At 38.0% G+C, this 21,509-nt stretch overlaps 1 protein-coding gene across 1 annotated transcript in view; it reads right to left on the bottom strand.

The window, feature by feature from the left end:
* Positions 1 to 13,547: 13,547 nt before the first annotated feature.
* LOC149796982 (uncharacterized) overlaps positions 13,548 to 21,509 on the bottom strand; it is a 33,537-nt gene continuing 25,575 nt past the window's right edge. The window contains exons 6-9 of the mRNA XM_089960677.1: positions 18,231 to 18,343; positions 17,553 to 17,682; positions 14,942 to 15,163; positions 13,548 to 14,233 (exon numbers count right to left, since the gene is read on the bottom strand). Of these exons, the coding sequence (XP_089816803.1) occupies positions 14,001 to 14,233; positions 14,942 to 15,163; positions 17,553 to 17,682; positions 18,231 to 18,343 (698 nt within the window). The 3' untranslated portion in view covers positions 13,548 to 14,000. The remainder of the gene's footprint in view (positions 14,234 to 14,941; positions 15,164 to 17,552; positions 17,683 to 18,230; positions 18,344 to 21,509) is intronic.

Below are 21,509 nucleotides of genomic sequence, written 5' to 3' on the forward strand. Positions count from 1 at the left end.
ACGTCGTATTAACTTCAGGACAGGCATGACACGTCGTGCAGGGGTACGTAACGGACTAAATCGAGCCAGTTCTTGCTTGGACAAATCCAGTAAACTTTGTAACATGCCCGATCTTTCTTGAACTTTGATTTTGGGAGCAGGTACTTTGTGAGCAGCGGCCACTGCCACTAAATTGGAGGGTCCTGCCACTGAAGAAGTTCTTGGGGTGATCAACAGAGAAGTTCTTGGTGTGATCAACGTCTCCAAGTACTTTTCAATTCTTGGTGTCATCAATGGAGAAGTGGATGAACCTGAGGCTACCGGAGACGCGGTCACCGCCGTTGCAGGTCGTGGTTTGCGAGTGTAAGATTGCATCCTGGCCGAAGCGCCTCTCTTGCGACTAGTTTTTTGTGGGCTTTTCTTTTTCTGGGGACTTTTTCTTTGGTTCTTTTTCTGGGGGCTTTTCTTTTTCCGGGGTGGTGACTGGTAAGAGGAGGGTCCCACCACTGGAGAAGTTCTTGGAGACACGTGACTCCTTGGGGACCTGGTCTTGACACCGTGGCTCTTTTTCTTCTTCTTGGAGCTTCGTTTGACGTTTTTCTTAGGGAGAACTTTGGGAGCATTAGGATCCCATCTTAAGAGAGAGCGATTGATGACCCCTTCTAGAGTACCGCTCCCTCCAGGTTTCAAAATGATTTGTTTTTTGGTTTGAGTGTCGATGCGGGGATCGGCCAGTTGGGTCAATGCGACTTTGTTTCGATCAAAAAAGCCTTTGGTTAGATGAGGAATCTGAATGATCCCTTGTAGTAATTGACGTGCTGTCACCGTGAACCATCGTAAGACTTCTTTGAGACTAGCTTCTAAGACACGAGCCCGTATTTGTGGATTTTTTTCTCGACTGATGCCATACAAGGGACGTCATGTTGAAAGTGTGTGAGACAGACGAAAAGTGTCTGAGGTTTTTATAGATTTTTTTGGTGGGGTTAAGTCGAGGACGGAGACGTGTACAGGACAGGCCCTCCGTCTTAGCACCAGTTGTGAAACAATTGGGTACGAAATCGCAAATCATCGGGGGTCGTAGGTTTCAAATCGACGAGTAAATAGGCGTGTGGAGTTTGAGTGGCATCGTCGTACGCCTGAGTCAGCCAAGGCGTTCCTAATTGTTTAGCTAAGACTTGCACTTGCGATTTATCTCGAGGGCTTTTAAGCAAGATCACGTAATGCGCAATGAGACTGATGGTGCGATGGGCTTTACTTTGTTGAAACAAATTTTGGGTGATGTAAATGACTTTGGCATTACGATGATGCCCTTTGCGCGTGAACCAAAGTTTAATTTCTTCTTCGTCTTCTCCTAACATGTAGTCCAAAATGACCAAATGGGTTTGACGGGAGTCAGAGACAATTCCGTCGTCTTCTTTAGGAATGCCTTCCACAAACACAATGGAATCGCCTTGACTTTCTCTCAAGAGGCTGTACGCCGATTGCCACTCTTTGTAACACCACACAATGCCATGAGGTGGACGATCGATCAAATGATGTTTATGTTCGATCAAACGTTTGACGAATTCGGTTTTGCCTGAACCGCTAGGTCCAGCAATGAGCAAGTTAAAGGGATGGCGAAGATACAAAGCCTCCCAACTGGCACGATCTAAGTGTTCGTCGATGACATTGACAGTAGAGGAAGAAGGAGCAAAGACAGCAGAGGTAGCCATAGTGTCAGGAATGTCACTTGTGAGACGAAAACAGACAAGACAAGAGTTTATATACTTTTTTTCAGAACACGTTTATTGAATGTTTTAAACATGAACGCGAAAGACAAAAATACATAAAAGCCAAAGGCTTAAGTACAACGATAAAAGGCACATGAAAACCATCAACGTGGAATAAAAACAAGTTTCTGTACAACATGTTTTGGGTAATGTTCTGACCAGTTCTATAGGGGGTAAGGTCACACAAGTGTCCTCGCGAAAGGGTATTTTAGGAATGTCCACGACAGTCCTGTCTTGAGTGACGAGTTCTTCTTCTGGTACTGTCACTAACACAGATTGAAAAGTGACTTTTTTCTTTGGATGTTGAAAGGAAGGATCACAACTCTCGTGCATACTGGGCCTCTTCTTGGGTCCAAGCCTCAAAACCCCCTTTTTTCCCGGCACGTACATCTGTCCAATGGGGGTGTAAGTCACAAGCTACACACACATCGTCTTACACGTCTTCGGTAGCTAAAAGTTGATGAATCTTTTTTTCCCGTAGAGGTCGAGAAGTATCCAGATGAAAACGCAAGGCTTTGAGCAAAATGAGTCTCTCGTGAACATTTAAAGGCACCTTTCATGTTGAATGGGGTGGTAAATACTGTTCGTAAAGAGTCCACAAGGAATCGGCTGGTAAACGAAATCCCAGAAAACAAGTCACTAAGACACACACTATGCGTCGTTAAAAATTGATTGGATACAGTTCTTCTAATAATTGATGGTAATGATCCACGGTTTCAATATGATCATTGAGTTCCTTCCACGGAAACTTTTGAATCATTTGTGACATAAGCCGTGGCATGGATTCCTGTTTTTATAGTCTCTTTATTTCGGAAGCAATAAAGGTACTTTCTAACTAGAGATCTTCGTTCTCCAGTTGGAAATCTAAATCTTGCATACTGTAACCTACACTTAAGAGTTCGTTTAGAAGTTTCCTCTTTCGCTAAGCAGATTCCACGTAAAATATGTTGGTAATCCTTTAACTCGTCTTCCTCAATGCGTTGCTCTAGGTGAATCTCGAACTAACCAAAATGATGAACATTTCGTTCATTCACTAACTCAAAGTGTTGAAAAAGGTCTGACCACTGAAACAATTTCTGACGAATCAGTCCTCTTATACCATTCAGGTACCAGTGGTTAAACATCTGGTGACGCAACGGATGCAATTGTTCTTACGTTTGACTTGTATTTTGACCAGCTCTCGGTAAATGCGTTCTCTCAACTCCACAGGCAAAGCACGAATGTTCTCTTGTAAAGTATCCATGAATAGGTCATACTAAATCCTCTTTCTGACACAAGAAAAGTACCGTTTGCACAGACATGGTTTTAATTCATTGTCGAATCTAAATCGTTTAATCATTAATTACACATTACAATTCGTTCAGAAGTTTCCTCTTTCACTAAGTTGACATTGTGTAAAAGATGTTGGTAATTCATTAACTCTTCCTCTGGAATTCGATGCAGTAAGTTTACAATGTAGTACATAGAATCATCAAAGCACACCAATCCTTTTTTAAACCAGGGGGTCGTTGATCAATATCTGTCCAATGGAACGCTTTCAATTGAATCAGTCCTTGTATAGCATTCAGGTACCAGTGGTTCAAACACCGGTGATGTAACGGATGGAATTGTTCTTTACGTTTCACTTGTATTTTGACCAGCTCTCGGTAAATGCGTTCTCTCAACTCCACAGCCAAAGCACAAATGTTCTCTTGTAAAGTATCCATGAATAGGTCAGTCAGTACAATTCACAATCTTCTCCTAGAGCAAAAGTAATCCACATAGTGAGTAATTTCTGACCACTGCCATTCAGGGTAACGTCCAAGAATCTCATTGAACTCTTTTGATGTAAACGGTCTAGAGTGATATAATAGAATGAATGCACACTTGACCCAGAGAAATCTAACACACTGATTGACTTTTTTCACTTTCCTCTTGTGAATTTCTCGGCACAAAAGTTCTACAGTTACCCATTGAGATTTCACTCTGGCAAGTCCCTGCCAAACTTCCTTGTAAATCTTCTCTTGCAGTTCTTTAGGTAATGATTCAATATCGTTTTTGAAATGAAGTTTAAATACTGGTCTCGGTGATGTCCAACATTTGACTCCTAACCAATCTGGTTTCTTCTTCAACGACATGGTAAGTTACTTCAACGTCTCGGTCCCACTAAGGGTAAGTAATGACAATTCGGTGACCAACGAGCATGTTCTAGGTAGGCCGAATCTTGTGGTTCCCAGTGGTGAAGTGACACACCGCAACTGAAGCACTTGACTTTATTCCCTTCGCCCAAGTAGAAAAATCCGGCTCTGGCTAATTCTTCGGGGGCCGGTCCTCCCAGATACTTAGGCCATTTTCCTTTGAACGATTGAAGACGATTTTCAAAGTCGCAGTATTCCGACAAACGTACAGGGAACGAATATTCGTCTGTCACAGGTTCGTTTCGATGAGGGTTGGGTGACATGGACAGGAGTTTGCTCAGGGCTGGATGACATCCGTAGGGGGGTAGACGTGAAGGTTGACATCCACCCTTAAAACGAGACCCAGTAAAGTGTCCAAGAGGACGAGCAGCATCGCTTTCGCATCCCTCAGGTTTGACACGCACAACATCACTTTCCATGATAGGGGCAGTGAGCACAACGTTCCCATGATGCTCTACGGCATCGCTAAGGTCACAACGTACATCATCGTTCCCATCGCAAGGCTCACAATCGCATTCCACTTCAGAAACCCCAAACTTGAATTGTGCCTGTCTGTACTTGTTTTGTGTTTCTCTGAAAGTATTCATCTTGTTCGCTTGGTCTTGGTAGTCACAATGAACTATCGATCTTGCCTAGGGTTCCTTTTTATATACAGACCAATACCAACGTGTCCATACGGTAAGGTGAAATGATTGGGAAGTCGCACTCGCTTCTGATACACGATTTGATAGACTTTTTCCAAGGGTCGACCGACGATGTGGTGAGTGGGTAAACGTACAATCTTGTTGGGTTGATAGGTGGTCACTTTAAAGTGTTCATCTTCTCTAGACTGCAAGGCTTCTTTCAATACGTCAAAGTTCACTATTCGACTGGTACGATAATTCAGAGTCAATCCTTCCACTTTACACTTCGTGTGCACTTCTCCTTGTTCGTCCCGGTATTCGTAGCCGTAAATTTTAGGACCGCCACTGGCGAAACTTAGAATCTTGTCGTCGGGGTGCTCGTCTGTCCAGGCTCCTAAACGGTCTCCTTCGATGTCAGGGTGCTGTTGACTCGGGTGATCGATGTAAATCCAACTGTCCGTGTCAAAGTACAGGACGCGTTCCCCTTACAGTTCTAAAGCTTCGTACAATTTTAAGCGAGCATGAGCTGTTACGTAAGCCGCAATGATGACATTTCCAAAGGGGTCGTCTTGTACAAAGTCCAGATCTTCTTCGTAATTCACTAAGATCAAATCCTCGCGAACGACATCCGCGTGCTTCATGAATTTGGTTTTGTCGTGAATCATCTGAAAGTAGCAGGAAGGTTCTGTCAAAAACTCCGTCTTGGGTAAACACGGTCGTTGTGTCATTTTACCCCACAAGCAATTTAACATCACTTTGGCAAACGATCGCCTGTCTTCGTTTTTCTCGATGTGGTCTAAAGAGATGCCTTCTTGTGCCCAGTATTTCTCTTTGAATGTCTTTTGGTCTTCGGGAGTGTGACACCAGGAAGGATAGCCACTGGCGTCTTGCTTTAGTTTCAAAAAGGCATCCACGTAGTCGGCGAAAATGCCTTTCTGAGTGGGGTCACCCTTGTGGTATTGTTCTGTCTTGGGAAAGTGGCAAATTTCGTACACTTCTAACAGTCGGTATCCCATGTCAAGAGCTTTGAACAATTCTGCGCTGACCCAGGTTCCCGTCAAGGTCCGTTCTTCCTGGGTGTGCTGACAAGGCTGATCTTGGTTGCACGTTTCGGCACAAGTACTGCACAAGGGAAACATCAGTTTGCCTTGACAATGGTGAGGAAAGACGGGATGGTATATGTTCGTGGGAGGCAAAACTTTGCATTTGATCAAGCCTTCATATTGTCGAATGTTGACCAGGTCGATGTGTTCCGTCAGCAATTGTGGGTGACCTGCAGGAAAGTGACAATATTTGCACACGTAGGGATACAGCGAACACACGTCCAAGTATTTGATTTCTTCTCCTTTCTCTTCGTCGGCCTGGTACAGCAAACAGGTGGCATTGGTCCTTCCTCCGTACAAACTATCCCTCGGGTTCAGGGGCTCCATGAACTGGTAACTTTCCACGATGCGTTTAAACTCGGGATCGGTTTTCAAACGGTGATCGTACTCGTGTTCCCACATTTCCACTACTTGGTATCCTTCCTGTTCTAACTTTAGGCGTCGCTGACAAGTGGTCTGGTACAAGTCTTCCATGGTTTGTTGTAAAAACTGATTTTTAGTGCCACGGTCAGGGTAACAGACGGGACATCCGTGAAATAAGCAACCGTTAAACTCGTACACGATCTTGGGGTTTTCTAAGTCCCAACCATCGACCGAATGCGTTCCAATGGTCTTTTCGCCCCCTCCGTTGCGGGCATGCTGAATCCATTTGTCTTCCTTGTCGCACAAGTAATGTAACCAGCGTAGGGCTTTGACCGAGTATTGACGTTTGACATAGTTGGTCGTTTGAAGACTGATGACAGCCACGGTCTTTTCAGGCATGAATCGTTGCCGGTACACTAAGGAACACGCTTTGGCAATGGTGCAAGCTTCTTTCAAAGGATCGACCTCTCCATGTTCCATGAACAGTTCTCGAAATTTTCCACAGCATCGCCGTAAAATGTCCACGTCGGAACGACAATACTTTAACATTTCTTCCTGAAAGTCGAAAGGGTCGGAGGCATGAGCCTGGTACCAAGCGTAGAAAGCTTCTCGTTGTTCCGTACGCATGTTATCGGGGTCGTAATAGTGAGCCTGAGGCAAATGGGGTAGAACGGCATGTTGATTGGCTTCAGTATTGAAAAAGTGTGGAAAGTACCCTTTAGCCATTTCTGTCATTCCAAACGTTTTAGGCATTCAACTCAAAGGCATGGCCAAGTAACTCATCGAATCTTTAAACTGTACTTGTCCCACTTGCATGAAAATGATTTTGGCTCCGTTCAAAGTGACTTTAGGACGTTCGGTACCATGTTCCGTATAGTATCTCAAAAGAAACTGTCCATCGTATCCGGAAAAATTGTGAGCCATCACCGTGGCATGACGATGACAATCTCCGTAACGTTCGATGTCCTCTTTGCTCCACGTCTTGTCGATGGGGTCTAAGACACATTGAGCAAAATCGTCTAGCGTGTTCGGTCCCCGAAAGATTTTTTCACGTCCTCCAGGAATCTTGCTGCAGTGAGGGCAATAACTCAAGATAGGTTCTTGAATCCACTTCTCGCACGCTCGATGAGCCACGCAGAAATTAGGAATGTGAATACTGGTCTCTTGCATGCATTCGAAATCGAAAAAGATGAAATTGCCTTTCTTCTTCTTCTTGTGACCATTCTCTTTCTCTTGTTGGGGTTGGTCTTTTTGCACGTAGCATTGGTGTTCCAAGTCCACGATGTGGTGACAAATGTGACATTTTTTCTTTCCTCGACAAACGTGTGCCTTGGTATTATTGGTAAGTATGCCTTGTCCACACGTGGGGAACAATCCCAGGAGTTGACAAGCACATTTCTGCTGTGAACCTTGCGTCTTCAGATGTTGGTAACAGGCAGGACTGACAAACGTGCGCAGATAAGCAGGACAATGCACTCGTTCTTGTCCTTCGTTCAGACAGGGTGGAGAGGCCAAACATCCTGGGCATTTCGATCCACAATGTTTGTGTTGCTCTCGATTGTTATAGCTATAGCCACATTTCTCACAGTAATAACTGTATCCCAGGAATGCAGTGAAACTGGTAATGATATCGAAATGTTCATCGTGATGATAGATGTGAATGTATTTTCCATCCTTAAAGTCTTTCCCTCGAAACAACAGAGGTCCGCGCACTTCTTGAGGGTGCACTTTCAAGGTGTAGCATGGAATTAGGACATCTTGCAATTTTTGCATTTCAGCAATGCCACAGGGTTTGTCTTTGGGCAAGCCTGCTTGTTGTAACAGGAGTTCTGCTTCGTTTCGTTGTTTGGCTCGGTCCGATTGTCGAATAGTTTGCAGGGCTCTTTTCCATTCTGCCGTGTCGTTTTTGTCGACATAGGTTCGTCCCACCACGATAGCCGTGGCTAAACACATCTGGTCTTGAGAATTGTGAATTGTGGACGAGGCTCTTTTTGGTGCTGCGAAGACCGTTCACCAATAACACCTTATTGCGTTGTCCGGTCCCTTGAGGAGGAGAGACGTGGGCCATGTCCATTGTGGCTTTTCCATCGGTGATGTCAAACTGTTCATTAGATTGTTGCACGTGTTGAATCTTGTCCATGACTTTGGAAGCGGTCAATTCTGCAGGGCTGCTAAACTCGATCCAAACAGGGGATTTCAAACCGTCGTGTTGTATGGAAAGTCTCAAGCGATCGCCTTCTTTGGGTTGACATTGTCGCTTGAGTGTGGTGAGCAAAGAATCCCACATCTCGTTGATGAACCCTTCTGCTTTCTCTAACGGTACGTCGGACTTGAAATCTTTAAACTTCACTGTGTATTTGTAAGCCGTGGTTCTAAATTTTCTAGAGGGACCCTTTTCCGTCTCTTGAATGGAATAGTATTTTTCATGGTTGACTAAGGGTGGTGAACTTTGTTTAGAGGGTTTGGATTCTGGTTCACTCATGTCCTCTTCAAAATCACTAGCATGAATCTGTGCGAAAACTTCAGCCCTGGGACGAGGCGATAGATCACGTTTCTGCCTCTTACTTTCTTCTTCTTTCTTCTTGAATGAATTGGATCGTTACATCTTGATAGCAAAAAGTCAAATGACTAAAGTTTAAACACCATGGGTTACTTTATAGTCATGGCAGACCAGCGTATATAAAGGGTATGTGTCTTGTCCTTTCACTATTCATTTCACTCTCAAACCGAGCACAACGATGGAAGAGACTACACAGATCGAACGTTTCATCGGAGCTTTGCGAGGGGTCATTAGAAAATTCTCTTCAGACCAGTCGAGGGACTACTCTCCTTCCTTTCGAGATAAAAGTCAAGATACTTGCTATATCTGTCAGAAGAAAGGGCATTGGTCTTCAGAGTGTCCAGGTCGTCAAAAAAGCAAAACAGGGGTTAAAAGAGACAAAAGTCAAGATACCTGTTATTATTGTCAAGAAAAAGGACATTGGTCTCCAGATTGCCCTAAGAAACAAGAGGAGTCAGAAGAAGAGAGGGATTCTGGAGAGGAAAAAGAAGACGAAGAAGAAAAAGAAGAAGAAAGCAGACAGGTGAAGAAAAAGAAACAGGAGAAGAAAAGAAGAAGGGAAGAAAGTGAGGATGAAGAGGAGGAAAAGACTGTGACGGTGAAGAAATTCAAAAAACAGAGAGTGAACAATGAGAGAGAAGAAGTCTATGAACTTTTTAAAGTGTTATGTTGTGAATTGTGAATTGGATTGTAAATATTTATAAAAGAATAAATTAGATATATAGGTAAGTGTCTTTGGGTTTTGATTTTAAAATAAGAAGCTATACAGACGGACTCATACACAGACACGTACTATAGGGTAAAATGTTTTTTTTTTTTTTTGAGTTATTGGCAATTGAAAGTCTATCTCTTTTCGAGAGACATGGGTGGCCCTGAAAAGGGCCTTTGGGGGTAGACGTGAGTTTAAGCAATCATCTTTAACTGTCTTAAGCCTTTGCCACGGCCAAGGCCTACTTCTGGTCTGCGTAGTGTTGATGATGATAATGATGATGATTTGGTTGAAATCACTAAGGGTGGTACGGTAGGCTTAGTCACAGAGTTGGAGCGTTTAGCTCGGGAAGGTCGTATTCTCTTCGGTTGTAATAAAGAAGTCTGATACATTTGTTTCAGACTTCTTAACTCTGCTAAAATGTCCAACAGTACCGTGACCGTTTGACTTTCACACCCTTGTTTCTTTGATGCTGCTTCTTCTTGTTGTTGGTTTTTTCTTACCTCTTCTTCTTGCTGCTGTTGCTGTAGGAGAAAACCTTGTTCCGCTTCCTTTTGCTGTTGTATAAATTTCTCCAATTCTTCTTTCTGTCTCTGTCTAAAATTCCACAGGACAGACACCAGCCTGTGGATCAGAAGAATATATGTGGAGAGGCAAGGATGCCTAAAAAGGGTTCTCATTTACAGTCCTGCGGTCAGGCGCAGCTTGAGGACAAGAAGAAGACCAATGCGGTGCCCTCTATGTTAACAATAGGGTATGTTAACATAAACCCAAAGGCACTTTTCAGGGCCATTCATAGGTCTCGAAAAGATCTTGACTTTCATTGCCTACCCCATTTATTTGTGTGTGTGTGTGTGTGTGTGTGTGTGTGTGTGTGTGTGTGTGTGTGTTCTATCCCTCTCCCCTGTTCCATTTTCATAGACCCATCAGGTCGGGACCGTATTAAAATAGGGTCCCGACCCTGTTCCATTTCCCCTTGACGCTAAACAGACCCAAGATTTTTTCCCCATGTTAAATTCCCTTGAGGCTAAACAGGCCCAGGGGTTTTTGCCCATGTTAAATTTACATAGAGGCCAAACAGGCCCACGGTGGTTGATGTTAAATTTACATAGAGGCTAAACAGGCCCAGGGTGGTTAATGTTAAATTTACATAGAGGCTAAACAGGCCCAGGGTGGTTTTTAATGCTAATTCCCCTTGAGGCTAAGGTGGCCCACTTCACTACTGAAAAATATATGTATACATTTACAAGCCTAATCTATTATATGAAACCAAATATCTATATACGATTACATGCCCATTTGAGCATAAGAAGATAAAAACTGTATACGATATTAAACACCTCAGCTTTAAAGATTCGTTGCATTGTCTCAGCATGCAATGTTTTAAAATCAACCAGTATTAATCTAGCGCAAACTAGACGTATTCTGAGGTTGCGTGTCACCATCAGTAAAGTATTGTATGAAATAACAAATACAGGCATTTACGGCCAATTTCAAGTGACAGATAAATAGTACAGTCTTCTTTTCGGGATGGGGCATGTGCGGGAGTGGAAGTGGGGAGTGGATTAAGTTAATTGAAACTTCAGCACAGCTGTTCAGCAAATCATGAATTACATGCTTTGCTTGCTGCAGCATTAGGCAAACTGAGTGTAATGGGCGTGTAAAGATTCACATGTGTCTTTTTATAAATTTAGAATCGAAATTTAGGATATAAATTATGACTATTTCAATTGAATCAGAACTGTGTTCAGTGTCACAGTCCGAATCCATAAAATGTCGTCTGTTAATAAGTACTTTTGGAAAATTGATCCATTTAGACAGATATTTGTCGGTTCAGACTGAAAACTTTTTTAAACCTACTATTTCGTAAGCTTCAGTCAATCTTTTCATCTATATCGCTTTAATAATAATAACACACAATGCAGTTTATGTTGAGGTACTGCATCAGATTTCCCATCCGTGAATTGAGATTCTGTGGTGCTAAAATTGATAGAAGGTGTTTGGACTTTCAAGGTTGTTACTTTAAATCTTTTGAAAGATAGTACTATTGACCGACAGTCATTTGCATTTTTTTCCCACCGTCGTTTTGGTAACACGTCCTTATGTAGTACAGACAACTGTACACATAAATTTCTCTGAAATCGATTATATTTTCTAGTATTGCTAGGCTACGTAGTTTTGGTAACCGGAGTTTGGACGCCTGGAAGAAGGATTTACAAATAAGACCTATAATAAAATTCTTGACATAATTACAAAAATATGCAGGTTCAGTTTAAATATTAATGGTGAAAAATTAGGAAATATCTCTTTTAATTTATGAATTTACTGTGATAAAAATGTATCACCGAAGGGACGATGCGCTTCTGAATTGGCTAATTATTTCAGCATTTCTGTAAATGGAATCGTGTCACTGAAGTCTAATATTTCTGCGTGTATAAACAAATGAACTGATTCGATATAATTGCACTGAACACGTTTTATTACCACACTTTAATCAGCTGTTTGTATTAAAATTATTAGGATTCTGAATGTATCAAGTTAAATTAAAATTGTTAACTTCTCTTTGGCAAATTGGCTGTTGAAAAATATATTAAAAAAATAATCCTGTGTTCCCATCATTCTCTTCATACGATAAAGGCCATAATAAGAAAACAATAAAACGAACAATTTATAAACTGATATCTTCAACAAAAGGTTTAAAAAATGTGACCGTAGTAGCCTATAAGAAAATGTCTCCGCTGCTTCAGATATAAAATGGGTGTATACTCGTTTGGCAAGTGTTTTGCGACGAAAATGCTAGAATAAAATTTGTAGTTAAATCATATAACTAAATACCCAGTGTTGTTTTCATCTTTGCCATTATAGTTTTGAAGATATACTAAAGGTTTGACATTGCAAATAATTGATGTAATTACCGACTGTAATGCTTTCTAGTTGCATCTTATCCATTGTTTGAAACAATAAACGTTGTCACCTTTTGATCAGGTATTTTGTGATTCAGAAACAAAGTCTATATAATAAAGGGGGTGCTAATGTAATGAATGTATTTTTAGAGTTATATAAAATGCTGAATATTTCTGATATAGCTAATAGTCAATGAGTTTGTTGAGATATTTGTATCAATGTTAAAGGTAAAAAGCTGGGTTGGTCTAGTTGCTTTTCATCCCATAAAGAAATGGTTCCTTTAGTGATACAAACTATTTGCGTCCAAAATGTTAACACAGGGGTAGACATCCGGGTAAGAAACACAAGAAGAAAAAAACTGAAGACAATTGGGCAGAATACTTAGCATACGAAATTATGAGGGCGTATGGGGGAATAAAAATATCGTCGCAAATTTCAAAGCACATGAGTAACAAATACTCGTCTAAAGTTTAAAGGAAATTTTCAAAGAATATTACAGCTAATTTCCAAAACATGATTGTAATAGGAAAAAAATCGTTCTAATTTCTGTTAAAACATTCCCACAAATTAAACAAATATCCTTGAAAGATAAAATACTTCATTTTGAAATCCTTCGCTACGTATTGAAGAGGAGGACATCGTTGCTTCCAAAAAGACACTGGAAAACAAAACGAACATTAAACAAAAATAGTTCTCTTAACTATAATCAATGTTGACGAACTACGCTATGAAAACTCTCCTGAGACAACCAAAACGGCAGATATCGATTATTATTTACTAGATAATACGTCAGCGTCCTTCAATAAGGGATCGAAGAGGCTAGAACAGCCGATACTTTTCCCTTTGAAATAGATACCGTAATATTCTACCCATTGTGTTAAGATTCATAATTTAAAATTACACAGCCTGAAACACACTATAAATGTTATCTGCTTCAAAAATATAAACGACTTGGAATTTCTATCCTTTCTGCAATAACATCCAGTGGTGGTTTTCGAACCTGCATATTTGCTAAATATTTAAACAATAAAGCGTTAACGACGTAGATTTTATTTTATTTAACAGTCATTGTAGAAACTTGTTAACTTATAAATGAATCTGGAAAAATAGAAGATGTCGATTGATTGAAAGAAGCCAATATCTTTATTCATAACGTAAGTATAACTTCCCCTTGCAAATGAGAGAGATCAATTTGTAAAATTTTCCAGCGTATAAAATAATCGTTGTTTTGAATGCCGTTTAAATTGTAAAGAAACATATATTCGCCTTTTACTCTGAATTCCTTTTGCAAACTCGCCATCCCTCAATAACATTGCATCTTAACTATTTGTTGAGCTTTGTACAACCACATAAATCGGAATGAAGCGAATAATGAAGACTTTATTCTTTGCAATACATACAGTTTTGGAAAATATAACATAAATATTTCCAGAACAGTTAAAGATACTGATTACAAATGTTTAACACTGACATCAAAGAAAGCAAACAATTATTGTAGTTAATAATTCCGTAATGTCAGTCAAGCTTAATTGATCATTCTGTATGTTTTTACCTATGACCAACAATAGGGATTCCACTTTGAGGCCAGGCGTGAGTGGTTTCACAGTAATACATAACGCAAGTGGACATTTGGGGTCACACATAATACGTTAAACAAAGAGGACAAACAGTAACTTGAGCTTGAGAAGATAGAACAAACATTGGATTTACCATGATCATATAATAGAAGAATTGTAGCTGAAGAATACGGACTTGAAAAACTATCATTTAAGTAAAAGTTATAAAATTAGCTGGGTATATGAAGCATATTCAGTTACATAATAACTCTAGGGCTGAGTTGTCCCTCGTAGTCATCGACATGGAGACTTCCAACAGACTGCATTGGGCTTTTGCGCTCATTCCTCGGTATGTGATTTTCGTAGCTGCTGTGATCGTTGGTTGGCATTAGGTCTTCTCGTGGCGACAAATTGAACATTATATCCTCTTTAACCTGACCGCGGTCATTCTGTGGACTACGTGCACTATCTACCTTGACATCAGCTGCGCCTGACAAATACAATATGGTTTTAATAAAATGTCGTTCGATATGCGATTAGTTTCATCAATTTACGTTTGATCTTATATAGCTTCAGTATCAATTCCAAGAAAACACTTTTTTTAAATTTTGCTTTCCAGGATATTAATAAATGCTAACAAATAATGGCCATTATTATTATTTCTGCGTACGTTCCAAAATTTATAAAAATCAAAAGACTGTAACAACGACCATAAAAAGAACATGTTGTTAGATATATATTTCATACGCTTGACACTCGAAAATACGACATAGTTTTGCCAGGACATATACAATGTGTGTTAAATTTCAGGTCTGCATGGACGAATTTGTAGGAAATTTTGTCCTGTAATTGACAAGTTTAAACCTTCAAGCCATTTCCTAAGAACACCAAACATCACAGGAGTATCAATTTTGTTTATGACTTGGTTCGGATCAGTCCATGTTTTGGCTTGGTTTTGGTTTGGTGTCGAATAGTATTGTAGCAAACGTAGCTTATTTTGATGTCGAGGCAATTAGAGTTAAGTGGCTCTTGTAAGGGCACACAACGGTGGTCGATCGGGGAGTGAAGGATTCGAACCCGCACCCATCCGATGGCGGGTCCGGCAAACAATCCACTAAGCCATAACGAAACCCATCGCGCAAGTTAAAAGTACATGTACACAGCAGAGGGTAACATATTTCCGTCTACATCAACCTACCAACACTGCCACGTGCATCCTGTACAGAACTCAGTTTCATTGTTGATGATCTCTTGAAGAACATGTACAGCCCGACTGAAACCACAATTAGAACCACTCCGCCAAGAATGCCACCTACAACGGCTCCCACATTAATATTTTCGGTCTTCGGCGTGTCAGTGGTAAATGCTAAGACAAAAGAAGAAAGGTGGAATGAGTATGCAACACTATTCCAGATATGGACTTCGTCATATAGCAAATCAATTTAATCCGTCTGGAAAAATGTCCGTTTAGCACGGTTTTCTCTGGTAACATGCGACACTACAAATTTGCATGGTTCAATGACACAATTATGTTTGATAATATAGTGATCTTCTACAAAAAATAACAAGAACATGGAATCACGTTTCAACGTGAAATCATGAACGAAAATGGTGATTTGTGATCAGTTTCCAGGATTTTAAGGAAAGATATATTTTTATATACACTTAATTAAATATCATGTAAGTTTAGATACTGTCCCCGAGAGAAAGATACGTTGTCTGAAAATAAAATACCTCTATTGACATAGAGTAAAACAATATGAAAACAATTTATAATCAACATTTAAACAGACTGTAAAATGTAGAAGAACATCACCAGTTTTTTGTATTTTATTCTAATGAAAATTCATAGCCAATTATACATCTTCTTTGGCAGTGTCAATACATACAGATAATTTGGAGAGGAATAGAAAATGTTATAGAAAGAACATATAGCATCCATATTAATAATAACACATAGTGGGTTTCATGAATTCAAATTATGCAATAGAATTGAACAATATTTCTCTCTCTCTCTCTCTCTCTCTCTCTCTCTCTCTCTCTCTCTCTCTTTCTCTCTCTCTCTCTCTCTCTCTCTCTCTCTCTATATATATATATATATATATATATATATATATATATATATATATATATATATATATATATATATATATATATATATATATATATATATATATATATATATATATATAGTGCTACTTCATTAGCTGCCATTTCAACCCGTACAATTGCCTGTGGTGTGAAATGCAGTTCACATCGCTACCTGACACCCTCTAAATATATAATATTCATCATGAAATGTGCAATATGCAAGAATGCAATATGAATCTTGTGTGACAGTTAATACACCTATTTATGTGAACACCTCGAACTACTGGATATGTCCGATTCTTATTATCAATGATGTTTGAACTATTGTCTTTCTGAGCAATGACAACTTACCTAATTTGCCTTGTCTTTCTGGTTTCTTTCTCATTTCCCACGTATCAGTTTTTAAATGACTTACTTGTTTTGAATATATATATATATATATATATATATATATATATATATATATATATATATATATATATATATATATATATGTACATGTTAAGTAGCTGATAAACAGTCACTTATAGAAATTATATCATTATGTTCTACCAATAAACCTATAACTACAGGGAATATTAAGCCATCAGATCGTTTAGAAGACATAATCATTCTGATTCAAAAATAGCACTTGACACTCAAGATATTGGAATATAAAATGAGTTATGAAACTGAAAATCTGAAGAATGTCTGTGAATGAATTATAAGTGCAAATTTATTTTTTTTATTACACTCGCAGGAAATTATTCGTCTGTTTTCCGGATTAATTAGTGTTTTGTTGTCATGATTATTTCTGTTTTTTTTTTCAGAAATAGGATGTGTCATCCGACATGTGCATACCTTTAGTAAGACATTATTATATGATTATATATTTCAGTTTCTGTTATTCTATCTTATCTTCATCAGAAACTTTAACAGTTTAAATAACTCGGGAAATATCAAGGCAATCTTGTTAGTTTTAAGAATGGCTTTTACCTTTCATGTAATTGATTATATCACTGTTTGACTACCATGACAAAACTAAAGAAATAAGAGAAACAAAACGAAACGAGAAAAGAAAAAGAAGAAGAAGAAAAAAAAAAAAGAGAAAAAGACCTAATCAGATATGAACGATCGAGATACTTACGGCAAGTTACTGAAAAATAAAATAAAGAAATCTATTATTTTGTTCTTGGCGTCGCAAAACGACATATAACGAAACGTTCGACCATGCAGTGTATTGTTGCACTGAGAAACCTGGGTTTGTGATTTTAATATCTAGTACATTGAAAATAACAGATCATTTGTGTACTTAATTTCTGGATAAGACAATAGATGTGAAGTATAAAATTAGTTTGTATATCTCGTGTCGAAGTTATAAAAAATTGAGCAAAAAGAATACATTTGATTTGTAGAAAGGTCGCCTTCTTTAAGACCTCTCTTAGAAACATTACTGGTCCTATGTCAAGATAAATTATAATTTCGCACATAATTGCTGTTTAGCATTATGAACACTCACAAATATTATGTCAAATAAAATATTAAAATGCTCACAATGGTTCAACAACCCTTTCTCTAGGACCGTGTCTGTCACTACTAAAATACCGCAAGTATATTAATCTACAATGTATGTAAAAATTCTTTATTATTCTCGGAAATATTTTCGAAATTATGTTCTGATCCAAAGTGTTAATGACGTCAGTCACACTGATATCAACTCAAAAGAAGAAACCACTTACGATAAGGAGTCATTATTAATTTTGCGCCCATGTCCTGACCATCGTGGCGTTTGGCAAACGTTGTTGGGGTCTGATTTTCAGTACAGTTTTTTTGAACCATTGATGCCTTTAGACCATCTGAGGAAACAGACTATAACAGAAGAAGAACAAAAATAAAGAAAAAAAAATTAAAATAATAATAATAATAATAATAATATTGGTATTATTATGATTATTATTATTGGTATTATTATTATCATTATTATTATTATTATTATTATTATTATTATTATTATTATTATTATTTTGCAATAATGATATAACTACACCATGAATACTACTTCTACTACTACTACTACAACTACTACTACTACTACTAATAATAATAATAATAATTATTATTATTATTATTATTATTATTATTATTATTATTTCACAATAATGATAATAACTACTCCATGAACATTGAAGTGTTACATTTGTACAAAACTTCGATTTTATTTGCTTAAGAAAATATGAAAATTGACAGCAGTTTGGTAATTTAAGAATCGTAAGTCTCCGCTAAGAATTACGTCAAAATGAGTACGTATTGTCGGAGTATAGTTGCTGGTGATATTATATGTTATCCACTGTATTAAATCCTTTAAAAGTTCATTTTGTAACATGAGCATAGTTCCTCGCAACAAAGAATAAACTTACAAAACAAGTAAATCTATAGGTTGTTGAACCATCAACACTGGAGTCATTGTTGTACACCATGACAAATGTATAGGTGCTTGAGACTGTTCCAACACACCACACTTGGCCACCTTCTGAAATAGAAGAAAGCAAGACAAATGCGTGATGACATTACATGTATGTAGCCAGCGATTGCTTAGCTGGTCTATACAAGCTGATCGTACTCTCTACCATTGTAAACATTAAATATCTTGTAGAAAAAATAAATCCAGACTAAAGTGATACTAAAAAAATGAAATATGAGCCTCTTTTCTAAATAAAGATTTTGTTGGAATTTATTGTTTTTTCCATTTTAAGAACGTCAACTTTATTCGTCACTGTATATCTAAGACTGTACTGACGTGCTGTTAAACCAAATGCATATATGCTTACTTTGACAAGGAATGTAAGACACGAAACGAAAAGAAATAATGCCTTTCATGTTTGTTATAACGGTAGACGTAACATAATCAACTAAAAACAAAATTGTTTTAAAAGCGCTGTTCTTAAAGTTTGCATCAAAAGCAATTACTGTTCACCTCCTGACGCCAGATTTTACTGGGTGGAAGGCACAGGACATGTGTACATCAATTATAGCCTTGATTAGCCACTACAGACAAGGTCTCATGTAGAAACAAAAACATACAGTTCTCCGATCTATCCCTATCGTTACGTATATGTACAATACCTGTTAAGAGTAAACAGTCGCAATATACAATGTACAATAATTAATATGGAAGGTTTAGTATTTCATCAGCATATTTATCCCTGCTTCTAACTTGGTTCTTAGAAGGACCTTATGCTAGGTTGTATATGGCACAGAAGAATATATATGGTTATCAGCTCAATATAAATACTTAACCTATGACAGCAAATCATACAGATAGGTCACTGTGATATTAATTGATTGAAAGGATGTAATATTAGCTGGGATTATTAACTTCCGTGATTCGAAATTAACATCAGGCACTAAACAAATTTTAATAACAATTTAATTTGTGAAAAAAATTCACATGACATATAGGGTGCATACTTCTGATTCTGAAATAAGGGTGTAGTACTTACTTATCGAGACGCATCACCTCGTGAAAATTTAGGATTTTACGTACACTAGTATGCATATAACATGGCAAAGCATAACCAAAGCCAGGAAAAGATGAAATATAGGTCACAGTGAGCTTTGTTTGATTTCAGGGTTTGATACTAGCAGAGATGCATATTATCGTCAGATTCATCATTATATGATGAACAATGCCTTGGAAATAAGCATAAAATGCAAACTTTAACCAAAGTCATGGAAGGGCAATATATAGATCACAATGAGTTACTGTTGTGGCGCTCAATCAAATTTATTCTCAGCAGATTTCATAATTATATATTGGACAGTTAATTGCGTGGCACAAACACAACAAACAGAAAAGCACCCCTCCCACTTACCCCCCCCCCCAGCAAAACAGCAAAAAATAAAAATAAAATATTAGTGGTCATGATTGCTTACAGTCATCTATTTTGATGATTCTAGTATGAACAGAGCTAGAGAAAAAATTAGAGCACACAACTTAACTAAATTCAGTGAAGACCTACTTTTTTCATGAGGTTGTTGTTACTCGTCAAGGTATATCGAATAATTAAGTTTCATGACTTCCGGTATAACAGTATGCAGACAATGTGCACAAATAACGAGTTAAATTTTAAAATGTCACCAGTATAAATGACGTGCATTTAGCACAACCCCCTTCATAGAGTGTGGGTGCTTTAAACCTATTCTAAACTAGATATAAAAATGTAATACCTCATTTATTCTGTAACAAATAATCAATTTAAACAAATACTTTGTTCCAGGGATGCAAGAACATGCCAATCATATATTGGAAACAGGCGAGAGAAAAAATGAATAATGACAATCTTTATTTCCAGGTGAATACTTTTCATGCCAAATTATAGTAGTGCTGAAATCCTGCTTTGTTTGAAAGATCAAATGCATCTTCCACATAATCTACTTAAATCTAACAGTTTTAAAGCAGGGGTTTAACTGGCTGTGACAATCTTCCTAATGTCCTTCTAAGAAGCAATTGTTGTTTTAGCGGTGCTTTTAGCAGTCTACTTTTTAGAAAACTTATTGATCCTCCTTATGTTATCCCGCTACTACTATACTAAATGTTTTTTTGAAAATTTATATTTATAGCATGCTCATTCCTGCTATTTCAACTTGGTGTTGTGTAATTTTTTTACACTCATGCTGTACCCTTCCTAAAACACCAACGATAAGCTGAGATAACGTATTAGCAAAAATACAACTCCTGCTAAAACCCCGCTTAAAGATTTATAGTAAACGTTAATGAATAATACAAGTATTACTAGTGGTGGTGATTTTTCTTGAGATTAATGCCTGTATGTAGGTACATTGCTTGAACACTGTGCGTAACATTTTTTTTAAATAATACTAATTAGTTGTGTGTGGGTGATGCATTATTTCTTCTTCATGGTGAAACCACAATTTTATTTTTCTTAATATTTCCTCAACTATCTTGAATTAGTTGCATGTAGCACTTATATCTGTAATGTCAATATTTATGATAATTTTCTTAAGAGAGTACTTGTCACTTTTCCCGTGACTTATTATTTGTGAGTATGTGTACAGGTAAAATGCTATGTTGAAAATATTTCATAAGATTAAGTAGTTTTATGTGTGTGTATGGGTGTGTTTTAGTGTGGGAGTTATGTGTGTGTATGTGTGTTTTAGTGTGGGAGTTAGGTGTGTGCATGTGTGTTTTAGTGTGGGAGTTATGAGTGTGAAGGTGTGTGTTTTAGTGTGGGAGTTATGTGTGTGTATGTGTGTTTTAGTGTGGGATTTATGTGTGTGTATGTGTGTTTAAGTGTGGGGTTTATTTGTGTGTATGGGTGTGTTTTAGTGTGGGGTTTATGTAAAAGGAGCTAATTTCTCTGATTATGAGGCGTAATGAAAATAGAAGTTTATTCAAATATAAATATTCCACAGCAAACCAATTAATTTTATAGACTTATGAAAAGGTAAGAAACTATTGTAATTCTGCATTTTATGATTTTGAATGTCCCAAAGGTTTAAATTCCAAAGAGGCTTTAGACCCTATTAGAAGCACACCTATATGTGAATGAACAGATGACACAAATTACATACAACGTACAATAAAACATGCAACGAAAGATCATAACCGTAATCTCAAATTTAAGACAGAAATGATAGTAGGTCACACAACTTAATTTAGATTGCAAGCAGAGGCA

The sequence above is a fragment of the Sinohyriopsis cumingii genome, chromosome 6 (assembly GCF_028554795.1).
Source record: "Sinohyriopsis cumingii isolate HCF-2022 chromosome 6, ASM2855479v2, whole genome shotgun sequence".
Classification (NCBI taxonomy): Eukaryota; Metazoa; Mollusca; class Bivalvia; order Unionida; family Unionidae; genus Sinohyriopsis; species Sinohyriopsis cumingii.